General features: G+C 40.3%; 1 protein-coding gene and 1 non-coding gene across 2 annotated transcripts; both read right to left on the bottom strand.

Moving 5' to 3' along the window:
• Nucleotides 1–759: 759 nt before the first annotated feature.
• LOC149305597 (sorting nexin-31-like) lies at nucleotides 760–21,186 on the bottom strand. The gene is made up of 13 exons (XM_089477591.1): nucleotides 21,127–21,186; nucleotides 19,129–19,203; nucleotides 16,918–17,032; nucleotides 12,063–12,127; nucleotides 9,607–9,717; nucleotides 6,860–6,950; nucleotides 6,028–6,115; nucleotides 4,670–4,739; nucleotides 4,275–4,367; nucleotides 3,517–3,720; nucleotides 3,316–3,420; nucleotides 2,844–2,921; nucleotides 760–852 (listed from the first exon to the last, which is right to left on the bottom strand). Exons 1-13 carry the CDS (start codon nucleotides 21,184–21,186, stop codon nucleotides 760–762), a joined length of 1,248 nt encoding a protein of 415 aa, XP_089333717.1.
• A 1,807-nt stretch (nucleotides 21,187–22,993) lies between these two features.
• On the bottom strand, nucleotides 22,994–23,076 carry TRNAL-UAA (transfer RNA leucine (anticodon UAA)). The gene has a single exon. It is a non-coding gene; the product is annotated as a tRNA-Leu (tRNA).
• Nucleotides 23,077–25,306: the final 2,230 nt, after the last annotated feature.

The raw sequence follows: 25,306 nt of genomic DNA on the forward strand, positions 1-25,306 counted from the left end.
CACCGCCCTGTGACCAGGGAGTACTGCGCCAGTAGGAGGAATACAAAGGCTGACATCTACTGGCCGGTACCAGGTACTGCAGCCAGAATAAACAGCACAGCACAAAATGACCAAAAGCTGTAAAGTTCTCTATTTCTGTATCCAATGGGCTTCTTTTTGCAAGAGCCTGTGGATTTCATCACTTTTTCTCCAGGATTATTGGGCATATTCCCAGGGCCGGCCCAAGGCAAAATGCCGCCTGGGGCGAATTTTAAAATGCCGCCCCCCCCCCTTATCTACCCTTCCTCTCCCTCCGTCCCTGCCCCCCCCATTATTTACCCCCCCCTTATCTACCCTTCCTCTCCCTCCGTCCCTGCCGCCCCCCCCCCCCTTGTACTTACCTTTCAGCAGTCCTGCGGCGAGTCTCCCTGTTCGGTCTCGGTGCCGGCTTGTAATGCTGGGCATTACAAGCCGGCACCGAGACCGAACAGGGAGACTCGCCGCAGAGAGAGGGGCGCCGAGCAGGTACTGACAGCTTGGTAAGCGAAAACCACTCGGCGCCCCTTTCTCTCTTTCGCTTTTTTTTTAAAAAAGTGCCGCCTGGAGCGGCTGCCCCACTTGGCTCCATTGTCGGGCCGGCCCTGCATATTCCCAAGAGCAGTCGGGGAAAGCTTCAGGAGCAGCAGAGGTAAGCGGGAGATGGGGTAGGAATATCTATATATCTATGACAAAGGGTGCTACATTTGGGAAACGGGCCTTAAGTTGCATCTCAGAATGAACCTACACAGAAGCTCTATCAAAAACCATGAGGAAGACAAATATTGCATCCTGGTAGAACATCATTTCACCCAAAATAATCACTCCATCCAAAACCTGAAAATTAAAGTACACAAAGGAAATTTCAGAGACTCTTAGGAAAGGAAAACATTTGAGATGAAAATAATAATGTATTTCAACACCATAAAAGAGGGTCTTAATGTGGATTCTGGTTTCCTGACACACTACCAGAACTTCATATGAACATTCATCTTAATGTCTAATGCTTTGTTATAATTGTCTCTGATGTGTTAATGTGTTTATTGGTTATCCTATGTTTATTTGTTCTGTCAATAATGACACAGACCAGCTGTTAATGTTGGGGGGCCTGGTGGTTTCTAGTTACACCCCTGTTGAGGCCCAAGGCTCTTGTCTCCTTTACATACCTCTCAAGTGTCCCTTTTTTGTAGGATTAGTCCCTCAAGAACTGGTATCCTGCTATGCTTCTGCAGTGTCCCACTTTTCATTGGCTAATTTAGTTCAGGCTATGTAGCGCTCTATGCGTGGTCCACATCAATAGAACAATGGTGTGTGTGTAGACAATAGCACACAGGTTTTTAAAATTGTTAAAAACTCAGTGGGCCCCTACATTAAAATCAGTGGAAAAGTGCTGGAATATTGTAACTTTTGTCATGTTTATCAATGTGTAATATATTACAACACCCTGACAAATAGAACACACATTTTATTACAAAACAGTTTTGTATAAAGTGTTACGATATACACTGCAGAAATAGACACAGTGTTTTACTGAACTATGCGGCCTGGTTTGAGGGCCTATCATTTTTGTTTTTACAGAAAATATTTATTATCTGTGCTTTAACTATATATTACATGTTTATATCATATAAATGTGCTTAGGTGAGAAAGGGATGAAAAACAATATATAAGAATCCAAATTTTACATATAATACTATAGCAATAACAGCAATGTACATTCTGGACATAACATACAATAATTAGCGTGAAATACTACAAATGAAGGTCAGTGAAACCATCAAATATCACATTTTCTTCTTTTGTTGAGAGAAAGCGTCCTTTTTTCATATGTGCTCTGACCTGTAGGAAAAGTAATGGCATACGGAGATTAGTAAGAATCTGGAAGGAATGCGATGGTCAGAGGTTTGAGGGGAACGGTCACCTCTCTGGTGACAAACGACCCAACTTTTGGGAGGAAGAAAGTCTAAGAACGCAGCCAATAGATCACATTTTTAGGGGTGATATGAGAGGTAAAAATCATGGTTTAATTATAATCCCACAAAGTAATATATTCCCAGTCAGCCTAGGCCTAGGGCGGCAGTACAAAACCGGGGGACAGATTGCCGCCTTTGGGTGATCTCCCCTTCGCTGCGCTGCTATAAATGATCCATTTATAGAACCACATACTGCATGAATTATTATGGTTTTACTTATATGGGAAATCCTCTCATGTGAACGTATATCATTTTGAATTATGTTGTTTTTTTTCTTACCTTTTCTGATTTTTTACTTGATTTATTTGAGATCGTTCTACTTTTTTCAGCCTGCTAAAGAGAATTCCACGTTGAGCTCTTGGAACAGATGTATATGGATCACAAATAAGCTCAGCTAATACAGTTTTTTTTTTTTAAAACACTAGATATGTGCAAATGAACATGCAACAAATTACCTCCCCTGCCCATTTGGTGCGGACAAATAAGCGAAAGCATCACAATTTTGCCCTAGGGTAAACTTCGGTTAAAATGGCGGGGCTTTCCTTGACATCCTCTCCGTCCGCGGAGATATGAATGAAGATAAAGGAGAGAAGATGAAAGACAGAAGGTAGAAGATGGAGAATAAGAAGATGTGGAAGCGGAAGTGGTCAACAGAGAAGGTAGAGAAACCTTTAGAGAGCATGAGAGAGACAGAACAAGAGTGAGAGCGAGTGTGAAAAACGAGAGAGAAAAATGACAGCTGTTGCTGTGTTTGGCCAGGAACTCCAGTCACTTGTTGTCCACTTTATTCTACATTTTTGTTTGTTTGTTTTTTTAAATCTGGTTTCTTTTGTAATAAGACAGCACATTACTTACAATCTCCAAGGCTTCTTTGATAGATGTCACCGGCTGCTCACACACCATCTTCTTTAAACAAGAACTGAGCAGGAATGCCTGCGTAGAAAAACAGAAGAGATGGACAAAGATGGCACAAAAAGTAATCGCCAGATATTCGGATTTTTCATGGCTGAATAAAATATTTTTTTGCAAGCTGTTGTTAACAGGAACAAATAAAAATATGTATGTAGATGTAGAGGCTTCCATTGCACCCCATCAGATACCAGACTGAATTGAAGAATGAGGGAATTTGTCACAAGGGCAAAATTCCTAGGGAAAAAAATCAGTCATATTCCAAATATAATTAAATATGTAATATTTTTTTAAGGCATGTGTTACAAAAACAAAAAAAATATTTTTATTTATAGATTTATTTATAACTTGTGTGCGTGTGTGATGTATGATTTATATATATATATAACATACGTTATATTATTACAATAAAACACACCTGCTGTGTGCGGATGGTCACACATTTCTGTGTTTCTCCCTGAATATATTCCAGCGTGAACTCCAGATGATAACTCTGTCGGGCCGAGTCTCCTTTAGCTGAATGCTTTCCAATCATAAAAAAAAGTTTATAATTTTATATTATTTTAAGGTAAAACCGATGAGTTGATTTGTTACCTATAAGAAACAATTGACTACTTACAAGCATTTGGACATGCCAGCAAGTCATATCAGCCACACGGAGCTGAATTAGTTCCGCCTGGCCTTTGGAAGGCTGGAAACAGAAGCAGAGTTCAAAATTCCCCACAGAGACCGTTACAGAAGTCTCTGGTTCAGGGTAGTCACTGGTGCAAGAATGAAGTTGAAGGTATCCGTAGTGTTCAACTTTTTGCATCAGCTCCAGAAACTGCACGACATACAGATAAATAAAGTGGAGCAATTAGCTGGGGTTATCTCAAAAGGGAACTCCAGTCTTGGCTGTCACGTGTGTGCGTGTCACATTGCAGAGAAACATACCCCGGTTGGCACATGGCTAGCCACTAATAAATTAGGAAGGGTTAGACCGAGCTAAATTCAACCCACCTAGAGAATAAAGCATTTAACACATTTAGATTGTAAGCTCCTTTGAGCAGGGCCCTCCTCACCTGTTGTCTCTGTTAGTCAATTTGTTATGTTACATCCTACTTGCTATGTCCTACCCATTGTACAGCGCTACAGAATTTGATGCCGCTATATAAACAATAAATAAGAATAAATAATAATAACACCAAAGACTAGCTAATCAGCTGTGATAACCTCAGTCTTTGGAGCAAAGCAGGAGAATTTCCAAGTACGTAGATGACAGGTGCATACTAAAGTGTGGCAAAGTACTCAAGGAAACACAATTATATCCTGCAAACTGGTCTGGAAACCCTGCTAAAAAAATCTCAAAGATATGGGGTATTATTACCTACATATTACCTTGAACTGATTTCCAGTTTCTATAAGATGCTGGAGTTTCTTCCGCTGTTCTTCTGTGGGTCTAGACCAGTTCATTTGAAATTCTTGAACAGCCTTTACATAAACCAATGAAATATAAAATGGAATGAAATGTCTTACCCACTGATGTAATATACAAACATATGATATGGTTATAAAGAGCTATTTTACAATAACAGCTATTTTCAGAAAAAAAAATACAAAAATAAAACGTCTCTTCTGTAAACTTAACTTTTAGGTAAATATCTTGTGTACAAAGCTACCAAAAGCTGTTGAGAGTCTAGCTTCCCCACAGGCAGTCTGTATAAATAACCCCAGTTCTACACCAGACAGCTTCTGCACGTAGTATGCGGTGTTACTAAAGACCAAAGGTTTACCTGCATATAAAGCAAACTGATAGCTGCTGTACATCCCAATAACAATGAATCTGTAGACGGATTCAAATACCTGGAAAACAAGCAAAGATAAAAAGGATCCTACTTTTGCACTTTTGAATGGTTTAAATACACGTATATATATATATACACACACACACATATAAAAACATACATACATACATGCACACAGTGTATACACCGATCAGCCATTACACTATGACCACTGACAGGTGAAGTGAGGTGGGATATATTAGGCAGCAAGTGAACATTTCATCCCCAAAGTTGATGTGTTAGAATCAGGAAAAATGGGCAAGCATAAGGATCTGAGCGAAAAGGGACATCTGGGTCAGAGCATCTCCAAAACTGCAGCTCTTGTGGGGTGTTGCCAGTCTGCAGTGGTCTGTAAATATCAAAAGCAGTCCAAGGAAGGAAAAGCAGTGAACCGCTTACAATGGGCACATGAGCATAAGAACTGGGCCACGGAGCAATGGATGAGGGTGGCCTTGGCTGATGAATCATGTGGATGGCTGGGTTCAACAGTTACCTGGAGAACACATGGCACCACGATTCATCCATGGAGGCCGCAACTCGTAATTTACAGGATTTAAGGATCTGCTGCTAACATCTTGGTGCCAGATACCACACCAAGAGGTCTGGCAGAGTCCATGCCTTAATGGGTCAGGGCTGTTGTAGCAGCAAAAGCGGGACCTATACAATATTAGGCAGGTGGTGATAATGTTATGGTTGATCGGTGTTTATGCATAGTGTGTGTGTATATATATATATATATATATATATATATATATATATATATATATATATATATATATATACACACATACACACACACACACACATATAAGCACACTTTACTGAGAAAAAGCTTTAGGCATGAAAAAATGCTGTTAACGTAAGAATGCTTTGAAAAAGACATGTTTATTTTTATTTAACAAAATTTAAAAGTGACCTTTTGTCTTCTTCTAGGTACACTTGCACAAAGTCAGGGATTTTATAGGCATAATTAAACAATTATACTAGACAGGTGCTAACGATCATGAAATATACAGTATGTCCGGTCTTTGAATAAACTCAATCAAGCCTTCATTACAGGTGGTTATTGGGTTTAAGGTTTGGGTTAAACTGTAAAGTTTGATTACCCAAGAATCATCTTGTAAAATGAAATTACCGCTTTTAGTGGTATATACATATAATGGGTCTATAATATATCTTCTTTTTACATTGGTTTATTTAGTGCATTAAACTGCAAAATTTTATATTTGGGAACATGACTGATACTCTTCAACAAAATACGATTTTTTATACTTTCCCTAGAAATTAATCTGTACTTTAGAACTCACCACTTTCTGATGTCAATCTGAAATTTATCATCTGGCATATTCCAAATTGTGATAAATGGGAGTTCAAAGCCTGCGATCTGTTTTACCACTGCAGAGGAAGATATGACAGATGTATCAATCATACTTTTAAATGTCTATAAATAACTTCTGTTTCTATATTTCAAAGGGACACTCCATCCATCATATACACTATGACTGAGTGGACCATTTAAATTTAAGGTTTGTCTCCCTTGCAAGGACATGGTAGGATTTGCCCCTTTGCCCACCCACAAACTCACTCCCTCCACCCCTAGTTGCCGTGCAGGAGGTGTGTTTAGCCAAACACACCTTCTGACGGGTGATACACCTATTTCGAATCAGCTCCGGCACTGGGTCAGCAAGCGTGATTGGTAGGGGGAAGGCAGTCTAATGTGACTCTCATTTGATAAGCACTTGCTATATTGATATAGCTTAAATTAAACAACAAGAAATGGGTAAAGAGATATCAGGATCTCTTAATCAGTGGGGCACCCCTACCATATATATTAGTAATTAGCACCGTGTCTATAGCTGTGCCCTACAAGCCAGGGAAGTAGTATCATACAACTCAATGGATCCTCAAACGCATGCAGGCGCAGTATACCACCCTGCTCTACTTTGAAGGAAAAGCGAGACAGTGGACTGCATAGGGTTAAAAGAAAAATGTCTAAGGAGAAAATAAATACAGCTGTGACTTAAATACAATACATTATAATATGGCACAATATGGGTTACCCTCATAACACTAACTACTACCAACCCCCAATGACCACTATTTATCGAGGTTAATAACACAACAGTCCTGTAACCATACCGGTGATGTTCGTATCACTTTCCCGGCGTGTAATAAACAAGCTGAAATATTCCTTTAGCTCTCTGGACAAACGCAATTTGTACAACGCGGCCTAAAAATATAGATATGGAAGTGAGGTTATTAGAGGTTCTTAAAACACAGCTTAAAGATCGTACGTTTAAAAAAAAGTCATATAGTACCTTATTGGTAAATACTTTCCATACAAGAGACCATTTATTCCACATGTTCCATGTTAAACAGACATGTTTTATACTTGGTGCCAGATGTATAATAGTTGCATATGATTAACGAATAAAAGCTATAACATATACTTTTCCTGTGCCAGCTGAAGGTGTCAGCATCTACATTCCCTCATAGGAATCCCCTGCGAACAGAGGCATATTTTGGCCAACTAGGCCTAAACCTAGGGCAGGAGGTCCAGTGGAGTAGCAGTCTCCTTGCTGCAAAATGATTTGGGCACCCAGGTGCCACTAATACTAGGTTCGCCCCTGGCTACACGCCTTAAATTCACAGAAATTAATAAAGTTAATTTCAAATATTACACTGTTCTGTTACACCAGGGGCGGCACTCACATAAATCCCATGAGGGAAAGGCCTTTTGAGAATATGTGGGAATTTCCTAGATGTAGCTTATGTACTACATCATGAGGTTAACTTATTAAACCATGAGCTGATAATATACCTGACTATTTAGGCCTATTGGCTTGTACCCCAAACTCCTTCACCCACCTTAAATGTGGGTAAGGGCATTGGTTAAAGCTTAATTAACTCCCCATGCCAGAGTAACCATATAACCTGCCAGCCTTTGAGCCCAGCACATGGTTCACACGCAACCCGGACCCGGCCGCTGGACCCACCTCACTAAGTTCATTAGGGGCAGCCTACAATATATCAACCACACAACGTTGGCCAATGGGGGAACTCTTCCACTGCCGTGACTACAAAAGATGACAAAAAACAGAACAGCAAACATCCTACATAAACATCCCTATACACAAAAGTGGAGGGAGGGCAGGAAGAGTCTGTCCTTAAGAGCTAGATGTGAAAAAGTTAGGGGTATCTCCCTCCTCAAGTTGTAAAAATCGGCCTAGGCCAATAGTCATATCCCCCGTTCCCCAATGGTCCAGGAGGACACGTTTTCCTTCATTATAAGGGGGGGGATGCCAAGACTTGCACCATCTCAAGCTGTTCCAGTAACATCCCAAAACACTGAGCTTGCACATATCTTAATAAACCTTAGAACGCCCATCAGGGAGAGGCTAAAAAAGTAAGGGATGTTAAACATGCATGGAATACGCATGAAGCTATGATGAATCGAAACCAAGGACTGATTAAGGTCTTCTACATCAGGAAAAATGGGCAGACTCCATGGGCTAAATAGTTCTTATCTGCTGTAAAATTCTGTGCTTCTATGATACTACTTATTATGTGAATTAACACATTTGACACTGTGCTGCACCAAGAAAAGCCTGGAATTCCTCGGTTACACTGAAAGCACCAGGAACGAAAAACAAGACAGACCAGCACAGCAGCTTGAGGTCACAAACCAAATTGTATAAATATTTGAGACCAAAAAAATTTTGCCAGTTATGCCATGTTACGTAAATTAGAGGTACAAACATAATGAACATTTTTCTAATACAGTAATGCAAATTCCAGGTTTGGGAAGTATGAAGATCATCGTTTCCTAGGAGTGAGGGCGAGATTAAGGGTGGGGCTAACTGTGTGTATAGGTGGGTTTTGACTAAAAGCGGGTAGGAGCTGGGCAGAACTAGGGCAGAGAGTGGGCATGACCAAGCGCCACTTCTATGCAGGAAATAGAACAGATTAATCTGGAGCCCCGGAACCAAAGACCCTGAAGTCAAACCCGACAGGCCCCTAGGAATCAGCGTAGGGGCGGGAGTCCATAGGAAATAAAGGGTGCCCTCTGGGTGACCCCGGTCACTGTCACTTTTTCATAGACGGCTAACAGGCTTACCTGCTTCCCACCCTCCCTAAATTTTATGTGCTAACTTTCTTTCTTTTGACACAGCTGGCGGTTTGTGTGTCCTTGCCGGTCTGGTTTGGTAAGTGATGGAGTTTGGATGCTGGTGTAACGGAAGGCTCAATCCTCCCCTGACCTCTGGTGTTTATTGGACGTGCCCACCGAGGTTATGGTCGGCTGGTGGTTAGCATTGGTTGTGGGACAGCAGAAGTTAGCTGTCAGTTTTGTTTGAACGAGGGGGGAGGTGAGTACCTGTGGTTTGGATTGTACAGTGGTGAGCGGCCGGCAAGGAAGGGGTTAATTCAGTTCCTGTGTTGGTTATGTCTAAATGTATTATGGATTATGTTGATATGTATATTTGTACTTAATATGTATTTGTTGATTGTTTACTGTGTATTTATGTTGATTGGTATATGGTGTTTAGGCCAACACAGCTTTTGTGTTTATTGTTAATAAAATATGCTGTGGTCTGTTTTATCCAGATAGTTGGTTGGCGGTGCACGGTACACACTACCTACATACATGATTATCTCCTAAATTTTATAATCCCTAGAATGCTCAGCAAATCTTGTGGGTTATTTTGGAAAGATAAGACATGGGAACATGAGAAATTAAACAGTGTAAATAATAATCTAGTTCCCATCAAAAAAGAACACCATATTTTAATTTATAGGAAACTTTGATTTATACCAAAGGGAACTGAACTGACCATGTAAGCACATAAGCAAAATTATACAACTAAGATCAATAGCCATATACATACCTCAAGTACTCTTTCAGCAGTGTCTGATGTGTAAGCATCCACTTTAACATGCTGACCATCTGGTAAATAAACATTCAGAATAATTTTTACTGATGACATCTTAAAGGTGTCCTGTTGAAACATAAATGCCATAAATCATATTTACATATCAGCAGATGAATGTGAAATATGAAAACTCAAATACATTCCACATTAGCCCTCAAGCATACATGCAAAATTACTACCTTTGTTTCAGGAATCTGAATTGATTACTGGGCCTTCAGAGCAGCTATTGACATCTGAAAATGTCGCACAACCCACGTACCCCCTTGTGTGCAGCCAACATCAACACCCATGTGTGGTCCCACCCAACTTCAATGAGAAGCATGGGGCATAGCTCCTTGATACGACCATACATATTTTGTCTGGAAGTCAGAAATTATTACCAAGACTCCCTTTCTAGGTACTGCTCCATAACCCAAACACTCCCCTGTCACTTATACGGAGTAGAGGAGGTCATGGGGGGCCTACAGCTTCATTTGAAGTTACAGAAAGGTTTGGAAAAAGCAGGGCCTATTTTAATGTGCCTATCGGCAAATTCGTACAGTGACTCAAATCCATGCAGTGACTCACTCGCACCTGTGCTGCAGGAGACAGGGGTAATGAAGAGGTCGGCAGAGAAGGTATGGAGACATTGAGGGAAAGAGAGAGTAAGACCCATCAATGTCTGGCTCAGTATATAGTGATGGGAGTTATGCTGTACCACCATCAGTGTCTGACTCATTACATAGTGATGGGAGTTATGCTGTACCATAGTCTGTTGCGTTGGCCAGGAGCTTTGACTTCTTATACTCTTCCCTATGGTAGGTGTTAGTAGAAGATACCCATCTGTGTATCAGAAAATTGTTCTATTCACATGTCCTTTCTCTGGTGTTTATAAAAATATATATTTTGCCATTTTGATAATTACAACACTGAAATAAATTACAGCTGCACTGGTAGGAGGTGGCTGTATTCTTGTAATCTCCATATACATCATAATCATGATCAGCTAAAATTATAAAAAAAAAAAATTGCCTTAACTGGGATACAAATCTGACAAAGTTATTCTTCACATTGTTTGTCCCGCAGCCATTCTAGAATGTATGTGCAAGCACTTTATTCAACATAAATCATGAAAAAGGCAGGTCAGGCTCCATTATATGTTATATAGAAAGCTATACGAGTTGGCAATAGAATAAAAGTCCATGCAGTTTTTTTTAGGTTCTGTTGCATGATAACAACATTTCCGCATTACATCTGGCACATGTTGCTCTTACTCTGAGGAGACTAACATGGGCTGTTCTATTATCTGTTATTGCAGATCTCACTGCCATTCTCCTATGTTCTCTCTTACAATGTACAGGTGCACAACCCATGTGACCATGAATCAGTGTGTTCATGGCTTAGCATATAGGGATGGACCTTTTCCTGTGCCACTGTCAAGATATTTGTACACAGATGCCAGTAGCAAGGTTATCTTAATATCTTACTGTATCTTAATATCTTACTGTTTAAATAATCATGCCTTTCTTTATAGGTTCTAAATACTGGCAGAAAGAATTTAAAATCCAACATGCTGTTTTATTTAATAACATATCATATTTAAAATTCACACTAGAATACTGATTTATTTGAAGAGTCATTAGACAAATAGGTCTAAAATATGCTTTGCAGATCATATTTAATATTACATAGAATATTAGACATATGTGCTTTTAGTTAAACTGTGTTTGTGTGAGCATGGATGTGTAAATATTCGTGTGTGAGCATGGAAGTTTGTGCGAGCAAGTATATGAAAAAGTGTGTATGAGTATGGCGATATAAATGTTTGTGTGTGAGCATGGATGTGTGTGAGCATGTATGTGTATGTATGTATGAATATGGATATGTGTATGTAAGTGTGTGTGAGCAGCACTTGGCAAAGGACAGTGGAAGTTAGGGATTCCTGGTGCAATATTTTTGCCGTTACTAGACATACTTGAATAGAAACAGATTTTTTGACATGATCAGAAATGGTTGATGAAAACAAACATTTTTAGTGAACACATGCTGCAGTTTTATTTATTTTTACTTCCATAAAAAAGATCAAAATGTGGTGTGTATACAGTTGGAGAGGGGAACTTGTTTAAAAGTTAACGTATACTGCAGTGATGATTATTCGATTCCCTTTTATTTGGATACTACATGAGAAATGTCTCAATGTGTTTTTTTCATTAAACATTTTAACTTATATAATTATAATATCATCTAAATGATAAAATGTAATTTAATAATTAAATAATATATGGCTCTCACTCCATACTTTTACTTGGCAAACAAGTTTGGTTTTGACATGCAGTGAGAATGTTTTCTTTAAATAGGCCATGGGCAAAAGAAATGCGAACTTTCCTAGGCACATCGAGTTTTGAGGCAAGGGAGATATGAAACATACTTACCAGCTGTGATTTCTTGAAAAATTCCATGAATTTCTCACTGCCAGAAACTACCGGATCTGAAACAACTAACAAGACATATACGTTAAATTTGGAAACTTGGATATGAATAATAAAATACAATGTATATACTAAAATAGTATACATCTATATCCTAAAATAGAAGCCTGTAAGTACAGATAATAAATTACAATCAAAAGTATGCGATGACTGGGGGCGGGCTGGGCGATTGCCCCCCAGGCCGCCGTAAATCTAAACACTGGCCACTTTAGTGCATGCCCGCACGACCGCTAGGGCCATCTTAAATGCAGGACAAAAGCCTGTGATAACGGGGGTGGGGGTGGGGGTTGGGGCTGCTGCTAACCTGTGCGTTGCTTGCACACAATGCGCAAGCAACATCTCTTGTTCTGCCCAGGGGAATTGTTGTAGCTTAGCCCATCCTGGTGTGTGTCAGTGTGGCAGAGCCTGTCCTTGTGTGTTTGTGTGTGTTTTGGTGTCGGTGTGGCAGGGCCTGTCCTGCCCACTCATATCATTTAGAAAGGGCCCTTCCGACCTGGACCGCACCGATGTGTCTCTCTATATATATATGTATGTATGTATACTTGTGTGTGAGAGCATGTATGTGTAATTGTGTAAGCAGGCCCGGACTGGGACAAAAAATAGGCCCGGGCATTTCAGACTGATCAGCCCATTTTTATGAAAAAACATATATGTACATACATATACATAATACTTGGTCATTCAACATGGGAAGCCTGAAGCCACAATTTAGTGCGACTAATCCTTGAAATAAATATTATAGAGTAAATAACACAATACCTTAACTTTTCCACTAAATGATTTCAGGGCCTTGAATGTTTTGTCCCCTGAAGTCACTACAAATTCAGGAGGGCGTTTTATCTCTGGATAAGTAAAAATGAAATAGTTCCTACTGTAAAGTACACACACCAGGTCAGGCTCTGCCACACCAACACCCAAACACACACCCCAGGACAGGCTCTGCCACACTGACACCCGAACACATACACACTAGGACAGGCTCTGCCACACTGACACCCAGACACACACACACACACACACCAGGACAGGCTCTGGACAGGCACACCGACACCCAAAAACACACACACAGACACCAGGACAGGCTCTGTCACACTGACACCCAAACACAAACACACACCAGGACAGGCTCTGCTACACTGACACCCACACACCAGGACAGGTTCTGCCACACCCACACACACACTAGGACAGGCTCTGCCACACTGACACCCAATCACAAACACCAGGACAGGCTTTGCCACACTGACACCCGCATCCGGAGGGTTTCCACGGACGGTTTCACTCTGCCTGCCTGTGGTATCTTTGCCCCCAAAACAGCTTGCCTGTGGCATCTTTGCCACCAAAACAGCCTGCCTGTGGCATCTTTGCCCCCCCTACGCATCCATACTATCACACACATATTCATTCCCTCGTTCATAAATATTTATTCACTAATTCACAGATAATCATTCACTCATTCAGATATTCATTCATACATTGATACTCATTAATTCCCTCATTCAGATACTCATTTACATATTCTCATTCACAAACATTCATTCACTCCTTCACAGATACTCATTAATTCACTCTTTCATTCAATCTCACATACTCCATACAGCCTCCCTCACCCCCTTACCTGAACCGATGATGTACGCGCCGCTCGCAGACTTCCGCGGATCTGCACAGGGGAAGCAGACGCGCAGCAGGGTCATGTGACGTACGTCAGATGACTCCGCTGGATTCCTGCGTCCCCCTGCCAGGTAAGTAGCGGGCCCGCTGCTAGAGTGGCGGGCCTGGTTGCAGTTGCTGCGGGTTTAAGGGGCAGGTGCCCCTTTTGCCCTGCATTAAGGACGGACGCATAGGCGAGGCAGTCCGGTCCTGACTGGGCCTATTTTAAGGTAGGGGCCTGGAACTGCAGCTCCATCAGCCCCTAAGTCAATCCGGCTCTGCCACGGCCCGGGCTGGCCCTGTGTGTAAGCATGGATGTGTAAGTGGGGTGAGATGGAGTGTGTGTTAGTGAGTATGAGTAAGTTTGTGTAATTTGTGTGTTTACATATGTTTTATGTTGGAAGGAGGGGTCAAGGGACAAAGAAGGCACAGACTACCTGTTGAAGTTGGGGGGCCCGGGGTGAATTTTCGCAACAGGGCCTGGTGGTTTCTAGTTACGCCCCTGCCAGTACTCTACACAATACTCCAAGTGTGGTCTCAGCAGTGCTCTGTACAACGGCATGAGCTCTTCCTTCTTTCTATTGTTATTACCTCTCCAAATACAACAAAGCTTTCTGCTAGCATTTCCTGCCTACCTTTAAGGCCTTTGAAATAATTACCCCAAATCCAGTTCCTCGGTTGTTGAGGTTAGGAATGTATCAGATATTCTATACTTTGCCCTTGGGTTTTTATGCCCTAGGTGCGTTACTTTGCATTTACCCACATTAAACGTCAGTTTCCACAGCTCATTTTTTAAGCTTACCCAAATAATTTGCCATTTGGCTTCTTCCTCCAGGAACATCCACCCTGTTGCAAATCTTTGTGTCATCAGCAAAAAGACATAACTTACCATCAAGACCCTCTGCAATATCACTAATAAAAATATTTAATAGAATCGGTCCAAGTACAGATCCCTGAGGTATCCCACTGGTAACAAGACCTTGCTCTGAATATACGCCATTCACTACAACCCTCTGTTGTCTGTCACTCAGCCACTGCCTAAAATCAAGATAAGCAATGTTTACTGCACCACCTTGATCTATTATTTTAGTCACCCAATCAAAAAACAATAAGATTAGTTTTTCATGTTCTTCCTGAAGTTTACCCATGTTGTTTATGATCTTGAAATCCATGTTATTTTAGATTAACAAAGATTGGTTAAATAAATATCTTAATGGTTTTGTTCGTACACCATTTAACTCCCATCAATTTATTTGTCTTTCCCTTAGACAGCTGAAGTAGAACCTCTTTCTCTATAACAAATGTATCAAATGTTTTTTGTTCCTGAGGTCCCTTTCCTTCATTTTCATCTCTAAAAACTGAATAAAAATATTCATTGAGGCTGTCAGCTCAAATTATCTACTTTTTTTCAGGACAAGAACAGCTAGATACTGTTATTTTGATTATAGCTAATCTATAATAAAAAAGGTTTTTCTTTTTTACTTTAATAAAATATTTTACTCTACAAAAGCTGATAAAAAAACCTTGTTAGATTTTAAAAATACCCAATGATATGGTGTTTTTTTAGCAAGTTGTAGGGCAATAATAGCATACGATTTCTTTTTCAAATCTATTCATCCTGGATTCTCTTTGGGACATCTTTAAAGCCAGCCAATTCAATTTACCCCCCCCCCAAAAACACACTTTTGAACAGTGGAGGCCTCAGGAGGGTATGGACAGAGCCTCTGGAAACTCTTACTTTTTACTGTGCGCTGTGATCTTGTGTGGAGACAGCATTTTCAATAGTTTCCTAAGCTCTTTACGGCAGATGGGCGCCATCATATTTAATATGGCGAGTTTTATTAATTGTTTTGCTCTTACGGACAAGCTTATTATAAGTGTCTGTTGCCTTAAATAATTCTACTTTTTTAAATAATCACAATTCTTGTAGACTCCATTTAAACCTCTCCAGCCGAATAATGACTCCTTTATACATATTCTAATTATAGAAAAAGTAGTTTCTTCTAAAATCTAAAACTTTTTTTTTGCGTGTGGTATCTAAAACTTTCTTTTTTTTTGTGTGGTATGAGTCACTGTTCTTATGTTAAACCACACCGATGATCACTAGATCCCAAACTTTTACCTACAGTAATATCCGATACCAAATCAGTAACTTGTGTTAGGTAAGATCTGTAACATACAGTGCCACCCTCCCCTCTCATGCCTACTCTGTCTTTTCTATTTAAAAGGAGGACCCTGGTATTGCTGCCCCAGTCCATTTTCTCATTATTCCACTCCATGTTATTTACCACACATGCTGCAGACACCTTCTGTCCTTGTTTTGGGCAATACCTCCTAGCAATTTTTTTTTATTTATTTATTTTTTTTAAAGTGGTTTATAGGCTATTATCTGTACTAACCAAGGACCCAGATCCACCCACCTGGGAACCAGCTAAATGCCTTCGCTTTCTACACTGTCTAGCCCAGTAATTATTGCCACCCTTCCCAGTTTAAGATATCCTCCAACTATCTATCCACCCTCTCCCAAACACATTGGACTCTCTTGCATTCAGGTGCAATCTATCATGGCTTTGCTCTAAAAACCTAAAGCCCTCCTTCTTACATCAAGACTTTAGCCGTGCATTAAGCCAGGGCATAACTAAAAACCACAGTGCCACCTTTGCCCCCCTAAAACAACTCATCAGTGCCCCCAAACAGCTTGTCTGTGCTACCCCCAACCCCAACACATTCACATCTAGTTACCTCTGATTTTTATTGATGAACATGCATATAGGGTATAGCTAAGGGAGGGTTGTATGCATTTCTGTCTTATGTGGTGAAAAAAAAAAAGATACTAAAAAGGGATGTGACACTTCCACATTAAGTATTTGTCCTCATATACTCCCCTATGTTCTTATACACTGGACTAATATGGTTACTCCAAACTACAGTACTATGGAAGATACCCCTATGCGCTGCAAATACCTAGGTTCTTTCAGCCTGATGGGGGCAGCTGAATGGCCAGGTAATTTAGTGCCTTTATTGGCAGGAGTAGAGGGGAGCGTTTTGCATATGGGCCCGATCAGACTCCACAGTGCCACAATCCCAGAGGGCTCACAGATACGGCCCAAACACATCCATCAAATGAGGGTAAAGTATTCCCAATTACGTTTCTGCAGGTACTGCTCCAGCTGCAATCTTCTTTCTTCTGCCATGGCCTTGGTCATTGCCAGGAAATATTTAGGTGGGAATTTTGGCAACTGATTTCCAAATAAGTGATGAAGCTGAAACCAAACAGAAAGGGAAAAAATGAATGGGAGCAGGAACAGTTAATAAAGCGCTTAGGTTCAGTTAATAAAGAAGTGTTTGGATGCATTCTAATTGGCAACCAATGAATGTTTCCACTGGGAGGACCATGTTGTTGGCTGATTTGGTGAGAAATTTTTTTATTTTTTTTTTTAAATATTGTCTTGGATAGTTAAGCATGTACAAGATTTGATGTATGGCAGCAGGTAGACGGGACAGATTATCTGACATCAAATTCTGTTCCCATATTTTTATTGGAACTGAGACATTTATCTACCAGTTTCATCGTTAATTATGGAAACATCTCTACTTTTACAGCTTGATTTCATCGGCTATTAGCATGTTTCAACAGTTGTAATGAAAACGGTACAAACATTTTGTCCCTCATCAAATGCCGCCTGGTACATCCTGCTTAGCGAGTTTTGTGAGTACATTTCCCTAGTACTGTAAACAAAGCTAGTATAGTATAGTGGTCCCACGCATATGTAAACTAAGCATTTGGGGATTTTCTTGGGAAAATATATTTTATTTTGTACATGTATTTCCTCTTTCTAGGTACACTATATCTTCTTATACACTTTGTGCCCTTCAGTTGTTTGTATTAGACGACAAAAGGCGTGCCTATTGTTGTTTTAGCAGAGAACAAATGAAAAGGAACATGTGTTTCTCACATTCCTTGTCCTGATAAGTGGGGGGGGGGGCTCGGGGTTCCGGCACATCAAATGTAGCATCTGGTAGTAAAACAGAAAATACAGGTTCTGTATAAAGGAACAGTCAGGTCCCTGGTCTTCCCTTGTTCTACAGAGTGTGAGACGCTTTGCAGGACTGCCTGGCTCCTCTGCTTCCGACTTGATGCCCCAGTAGTATATTTGGGAGGCTAGCATGCCATTGGCACGGATAGAGGCTAGCAGGATTTACTCCTGACCTCTGTGGCTATGGAACAAAGCATTGGGAGTCCCCAAAAGGGTTCCTCAAATGCCTGTAAATATTTAAGCAGTCTCTTGTGCTCATGTATAATTGTGGTTCTCTGAGAAACCTCTTATTCCCTACCTCCTTGGAGACCACATCTTCTTCCTTCTATGTTCTAGGTTTGTCCGCATCTCCGTGGGTGAGAGGACGTCGCTGAATGTGCTGCAATTTTACCAGAAGTTCACCTTAGGGCAAAATGTCGGCTCTTTCGGAGAAGTCCTTTCCCCCAATTGGAGGATTGGACATAACCTGGCACAGATTTCCACCAAAATCGCGACCCTTTCTGTGATGTTCTCTCCCGGATTGGAGGATGTCACTGGAAGCACCACCAATTTTATCAGAAGTTCACGCCAGGTTACGTCCACGGAGATCAAATGATAAAAGACAGAAGATAGAACATGGCCAAGAAGATGCGGACGTGATCCGCAGAGAAGCGTAGGGAAATATAGGGAAAGATTTAGAGAACGTGAGAGGGTGAACAAGAGTGAGTGTGTGAGTGAAAGCCAGTGAAATGTGAGGGGGTGCCACATATAGGATCCGCCTGGCTGCCAAATACTTTAGATACGCCACTTTCAATGAGAACTTTAGTTTTAGTTCTTGTTTACAGCGATGGTAAATATATTTACTTTTATATTTTGTTTCTGTATTTATTTAAGATTATGTGTGCAATATTGTAGTATTTTTTCATTGCTGCCCATATTTCATATAAATTAAAGAACTATATTTGTGAGGTTGTATCAAAACCACAAATAGCTTTTAAACAGTGGAAAAATGTGTAATTTTTTTTGTACTGCAGCTGAAACTTAGGTACGTGGGGTTGCAATCACAAGGAAAGGGCTTAATCAGAAAGAGGCGTGGCTAAGAGAAGGGCATCGCCATGGAGGGCTCGTGACTTTTTCTTGCCCGGGGGCCGTGGATGGTCTCAGTACTCCCCTGAGTTGAACCTAGCAAAGGTGTTAATCCACAACGGTGACCACAACAGACCCAGAATATGGATTTACAAAAGTCAAACATTTTACTTCTGTCAGAACCAAAAGAAAAAGTTTTGTCTATCCAAGTAAATAAATACAATACAAGGGACCATGATCACCATGAACACACATACCTGCTCGTTCCACAAATGTAGGTCTTTGTATCGGGCCTTGAAAATAAGGAATCCTTCCAGATACACGGAGTAAAGCTGCAATCACACAAGACAAACTGAACGTGAATGGCTTGAGTTGTCTACGGTTAAACAGGTGATCGCCGGTGGCATTGAATTGCACCGGCTACCTGTACTAACACCGGCAAACAATTCACTCTATAAGGAAGGCTATACAGATGGATAATACAGTGACATCTTTTCAGTGAAAACTCTGCACAGACCTGAAAAACTAGCACGGAATTTCATAAATTTCGGAAATATCTACACAAAACCCAATATGATACAAATTAGAACCTTATTGTTAAAATAAGTTTTACCTTATGTAAAATATCCATAAGAGATGCTGACATTTTTAGAAAAATAAGAACATGCTTTTAAATTTGGTATCTTTGATCAGCTAATCGCACCCACTGGTAATGTCCTCAACAAACGTCATTTGTGATGAGATATTTATATATACAAACATATATATATATATATATATATACACACACATATACATACACACACACACAACTTGTAAGAATCTTATTCTACAGAACAATGATCTATTAATAGGAAACAGGAGCGTATTACATATAGATGTACTGTCAAAAAACTGAAATAACAAGCACATGTCCTTTGCCCGGGGGGGGGGGGAGAGAAGGGGAAGACGTATCATTTAAAAAACGTGTGAAGGCAGTCGATCACATTTTCACAAACGAGAAAATCAGGAGAGTCTAAGTTTAGGGTTCTGTTCCACTTTATTAGAGTGTTTTACATACCCACAGACGGCATTTTAAAAATAGTGTATGGTCTTTAAATGGCAATTCCGTATGAACACCTGCTTTTGTGTCACAGGACAATTTAGTATTCCCAACAAAAGTTATTACGCATTTCACATGATTAAAGAATTATTGCTGGAAGGGTTTTGGTATTCTGCAGTAGTATGGATGATGTTTCCAATATTGCACCTTTTTCGATGGCAAAAACCAAAAGCCAGTACATGAAATGATGAATGGGGTGATTTTAAAGAAAGCAAGCCAAAACAACTAATAAAAAACAGAATAATCTATTTAAATAGAGGAACTTCATCTCAATATGACGTCCATTGTCAGGGGTTAGTTATGTAAAGTCTTATGGGTATATTCCCTAACCCATCAATTTGCACCAGAGTAGATATTATAAAAGGGCCGACACCGGTGAGCTTCTCCTGGTCCCTTGTATTGCATATTTAGTGTGGGGAGTAAGGCATTCAAAAAGTGTATCAGCATAGAGGAAGCCCATATGGATTAACCCTTCATAATGTAAATTGATAATAAATTGGTTCAGCTCCACTTAGTTGACTTGTGAAGGTGGCACTACTAAAGTATATCATCCCACTAACTCCTGTAACTATTTTCAGGATGATGCTCAAACATAGAGAAAGTTTAATGTCTCTGCTAGTGCTGTCAGAGCATGGGTGTTTTTTGGTGTAACAAAGTTGCTTATAAATGTACAAATTGTTATAACAGCAATAAATAAAATAATATGTTTACTATTAATTAATATTATTACTATGAATGCTTTTAAATGTACCCAGATTATCATTTTTGTTTAAAATGCAGCTTAACGTTTAAAAGCCAGAGAGAATACAACAACAAAGAAAAAAAAAAAGAAAAACAAACACGAAAGGAGTTAAAAACATTTTCAGCAACATAAACAAAGCAGAATAGCAGAAAGCTGGCTGAGAGTATTTGGTGCTGAGGTTTGGCAACAGACTGCCATCATTAATCAAAGGCTTCAAAACACAGACAAATGGAATGGTTTAGATACCTTCTGAACAGTACAGCTGATTTGGGAGTTAATAGGATTATTTTGGATTAATGGGTACATTTTAGGTCCTTTTACGCTGTAAAGCATTTAAACAAGTTTTATTCCCTGTAACTCAGCCCCAGAAACATGAGCATTTCTATTTTACTAGACAAGAAGGTGCCTTACCACAAAGCGCACGCCCAGGCTGTCCTGGAGGTCTTCAGTTACAGGTATATTGATATGCATTGATCCAGATAGTAGGGAACCCACAGAACGGAGAACGCTATCTCTTCTCTGCTGGATATAACAGTCTCAGGGCTATCTCCGAAAGGCAGGGAATGTGCAGGTGCTGCCTGGTCTCACTATACAAGGTGTGCCCTGTGTGTAGGGAGGAGATTCCCACTGACATCACAGCACACCTGATACAAACAACCCATTCACAAAATACATATTGCTGTATTGGCTCCATAGAGCATAGAGTTCCTAATTAACGCCATAGCAACTCATTCAAATGTTGATGCCCCCATCCCTTTTATACCAAAGCTATGTGCTTAGACATAAACCATTCTGCTTTCAGTGTACTGTCCTGTCTACCAAGCTAGCGGCCGTCACATTGTAAGGTGCTGCTGGATTTGTTTCTTAAATTGCAGGAAGAGCTTGGCTGGACTCGTCTAATGTATAGTTATATCAGTGAGATTTTTCCCCTTTCTCTCCTGGCACATTAAATTATGCATTATACAGGGCTAGCTCAGCCCTTCTTGCCAGAGAAACTTGGCAGTGCTTTATAGTGAATAATAAAGCTGAGATCTTTAGTGCATAAATCCCCATATTGCACTCCACTTACACGTAGAATGGATTGAATATTTTATTAAATCATGTACATGGAGATCCGGCTTTCTTTGTAAAGACAAGAAACTACCTTATCCTTGATTGTAGTTTTTACAAAAACGCTAAAGATGAATCTGCTCATATTTTGCTAGATCGTGTATAAGTTCCTATAGTATAGCACATTCATAAAACCCACAGGTATCGGCATCTGTGACGTTTCTGTTCTGTACCATGAAAATACTGTAAGTCTGGCTACCCTGGGGCAATTGCTCCTCGAGCTCCTTTCTACAAGCAAGACCAGTCTCACTTCTTAAAGTGTGAATGTCTTTGTGGCGAAGCACTTTCTATGAATGTTCTCTGTTCAACTTCTAACTCTGACTACTCATCCAGTGAGTCCGATCCACAGGTTTTGTGTAATGGAGTATTTGGGTCCTCCAAAACATGAAAAAAACCTATGAGATATTGCGGTACTTGGGGCACGTTGCTTGTGTATGTGTTTAGCAGCGTGTGAAAGAAATACTAAGCAAAATTAGGAAAAAAAAAATATTTTGTCTTTATTTTTTTATTCACATTCTTATATATTAGCAAGAAGACTGGTGATTCCAGATGGTATAACCAGACAGATGAGATGCTCAGACAAGTTTAAAAAGTAAAAAATTTACAATACAAAATCTAAAAGTGAAAAAAAAAAACAGTTCCCTCCCAGCTGAATGAGATGAGGACAGAGCAAAAAAAGGTTTTAATAATAAACATATAAAGTTAATAAAAAGGAAACAGTCTCTCAACATTTTATACCCCTCCCAGTACAATGTAATAAAATATGCATTTTTCATTTGTGGCTACTTTTTCATATATTAGTGCTATTGAACATTGTTGTATACATATGATTATGATTTTTAAAAATATTAAAAAATATATTTTGTTTTTAAAGTTTTGTCTACATTGTCATATATTAGTAAGAAGACTGGTGATTCCAGAAGGTATAACCACATCAAACAGATGTTCAGGCAAAAAATGTTTAAACAATAGAAAACCAAAACATAAAACACATTAAACAAGCTACCTATGGTACTTGATCAACACCTTAACCACCTAATCATCCTGATGAAGCACTTTTGTATTTTCAGGACGCCTAATACTATTTTTCAGTCTGTTTGCATTTATTTTCCTTCTGATTTCCACAAATGCTATAATTTGGTTAATTTATTAGGTTAAAAAGATCTTCTACCAGGAGTGGGGTTCGAACCCACGCGGACACATGTCCATTGGATCTTAAGTCCAACGCCTTAACCACTCGGCCATCCTGGTGCAGATAAAGGTGGGATGGGGAATGTCAATAACTCTAGGAATGCTAGATGTAGGACTGCAAAACTCTTCTTAGAACTAATTCTTTTCATCATGTAGCATTTCAGACATGGTGGACCTGCCTTGGGAAGAGGGTGTTCAGCAGGGTTACCGAATGCCTATATAAACGAAATAAATATACAGAAAAATACAGAACGTTCCCTGTACTATCACTGACTACTCATCCAGTGAGTCCGATCCACATGTTTTGTATAATGGAGTATTTGAGTCCTCCAAAACATAAAAAAACATATGAGATATTGCTGTACTTGGGGCACATTGTTTTTGTATGTGTTTAGCAGCGGCACCTACCATGTAAAACAAATATTAAGCAAAATTAGGAAAAAAAATATTTTGTATTTATTTTTTTGTTCACATTCTTATATACTGTATTTGCTCGATTATAAGACTAGTTTTTTTTCAGAGCAAATGCACCTTAACCACTCGGCCATCCTGGTACCAATGTAGGCCATCCTGGTACCAACGTAGGGTATCCTGGGAATATCAACAATACTAGTAATTAGACTTGTGCATTCGTCTTCGGGCGAACATGAAAACGAACACGAAGAGTGCGTTTTCGTGTTCGTTCCGAAAACACGCCGAAGAGAAGACGGCGGCGGTAAAACGTAGGCGAAGACAAAGACATACACCATGAAGATCTTCGTGATTGTCTTCGTCTTCGTCTACCATTCCCCCCCCCTTCTAACTTACCTTGTCTTCGCGGCATCGCGGCAGTTTCCGGAAGTGGAAATCCGCAGGTTCGCCGTCACGGGTTACAGGGCATTGCGGATGAGCCTATTGGTCACCTACAGGGACCTCCTCTGGCATCAACCAATTGGTTGATGCCAGAGGAAGACCCTGCAGGTGACCAATAGGCTCACTCGCACGGTCTTTGTAAGTTAACCCCTGACAGCGAACCTATGGATTTCCAGTGGCATCTGCAGGGTAAGTTGCAGCATTGGGGTTTTAAAACCCCAATGCTGCAACTTACCCGGCACATCCCACTGGTCTCCCTCCCTGTTCAATTAGTTAAATGTCCGTACGAGCGACTTTATTGGTCGCTCGTACGGACATTTAACCCGGCACAGACTAACTAATTGAACAGGGAGGGAGACCAGTGGGATGTGCCGGGTAAGTTGCAGCATTGAGGTTTTAAAACCCCAATGCTGCAACTTACCCTGCAGATGCCACTGGTCTTTAACTAATTGAACAGGGAGGGAGACCAGTGGCATCTGCAGGGTAAGTTGCAGCATTGGCGTTTTAAAACCTCAATGCTGCAACTTACCCGGCAGATCCCACTGGTCTCCCTGTTCTATCAGTTAATAAATGCTAGAACAGGGAGACCAGGGGGATCTGCCGGACAAGTTACGGCACCAGGAGTTTAGCAGTCTGTATGAGAGACCCTATTGGTCGCCAGCAGGGGGCTCGTCTGCCATCAACCAATGGCAGATGAGCCCCCTGCTGACGACCAATAGAGTTGCTCATACGGACATTTAAACTCCTGGCGCCAGAGCGGCTTTAACTCCGTATTAACCCCTTAACCGGGGAAAACGAAGAAAAAACGAACACGAAGAATGTCCACGAATATTCGCCCAAAGAGAAGACAGGAACAGGCGAATATTCGCGGAATACGAATTTTTTTTTCCCCCGAAGACGAGCACGAAGACGAACACGAAGAGCCCCCTGGTGCCCAAGTCTACTGGTAATGCTACATGTAGCGCTGCCAAATCTTACTCACAACTAATTCTTTTCATCATGTAGAATTTGGCATAATTTTTGCTGGAAAGCATGACTATAGTCCGACACAGCACTGAGTTCTTGTTGCCATAGAAACTTAAAAAAATGTCTGTGATTAAACGGTTAAAGTGCAATTAAAGGCATAGTATAATGCCCCTGACAACTTTGGTAACCATACAAATATATATATAATGTATAATTCGTAGGAATAGAATAAAAAAATGTAAGAAAAAATGGGGAAAAACACTCCTAATGCATTTTGTACACACTCTCCAAATATATTCATTTATTTTTCATTAATCCTAGTTTTTGTCAACTGATTTTTAAAAAAAAACAAAACATTAGATTCTAGGACTGTCTTTAACCGTTTTGGTGCCAACCATGTATGTATGCTGGAAGAAAACTGATCCCTGCTAACATGGAAGGATCAGTGACTGTCCTCTTCACCCCTAAAGTC

This window comes from Sceloporus occidentalis, unplaced genomic scaffold, assembly GCF_023333645.1.
Source record: "Sceloporus occidentalis isolate IW3139 unplaced genomic scaffold, rSceOcc1.0.p SCAF_11, whole genome shotgun sequence".
In the NCBI taxonomy this organism is placed as follows: Eukaryota; Metazoa; Chordata; class Lepidosauria; order Squamata; family Phrynosomatidae; genus Sceloporus; species Sceloporus occidentalis.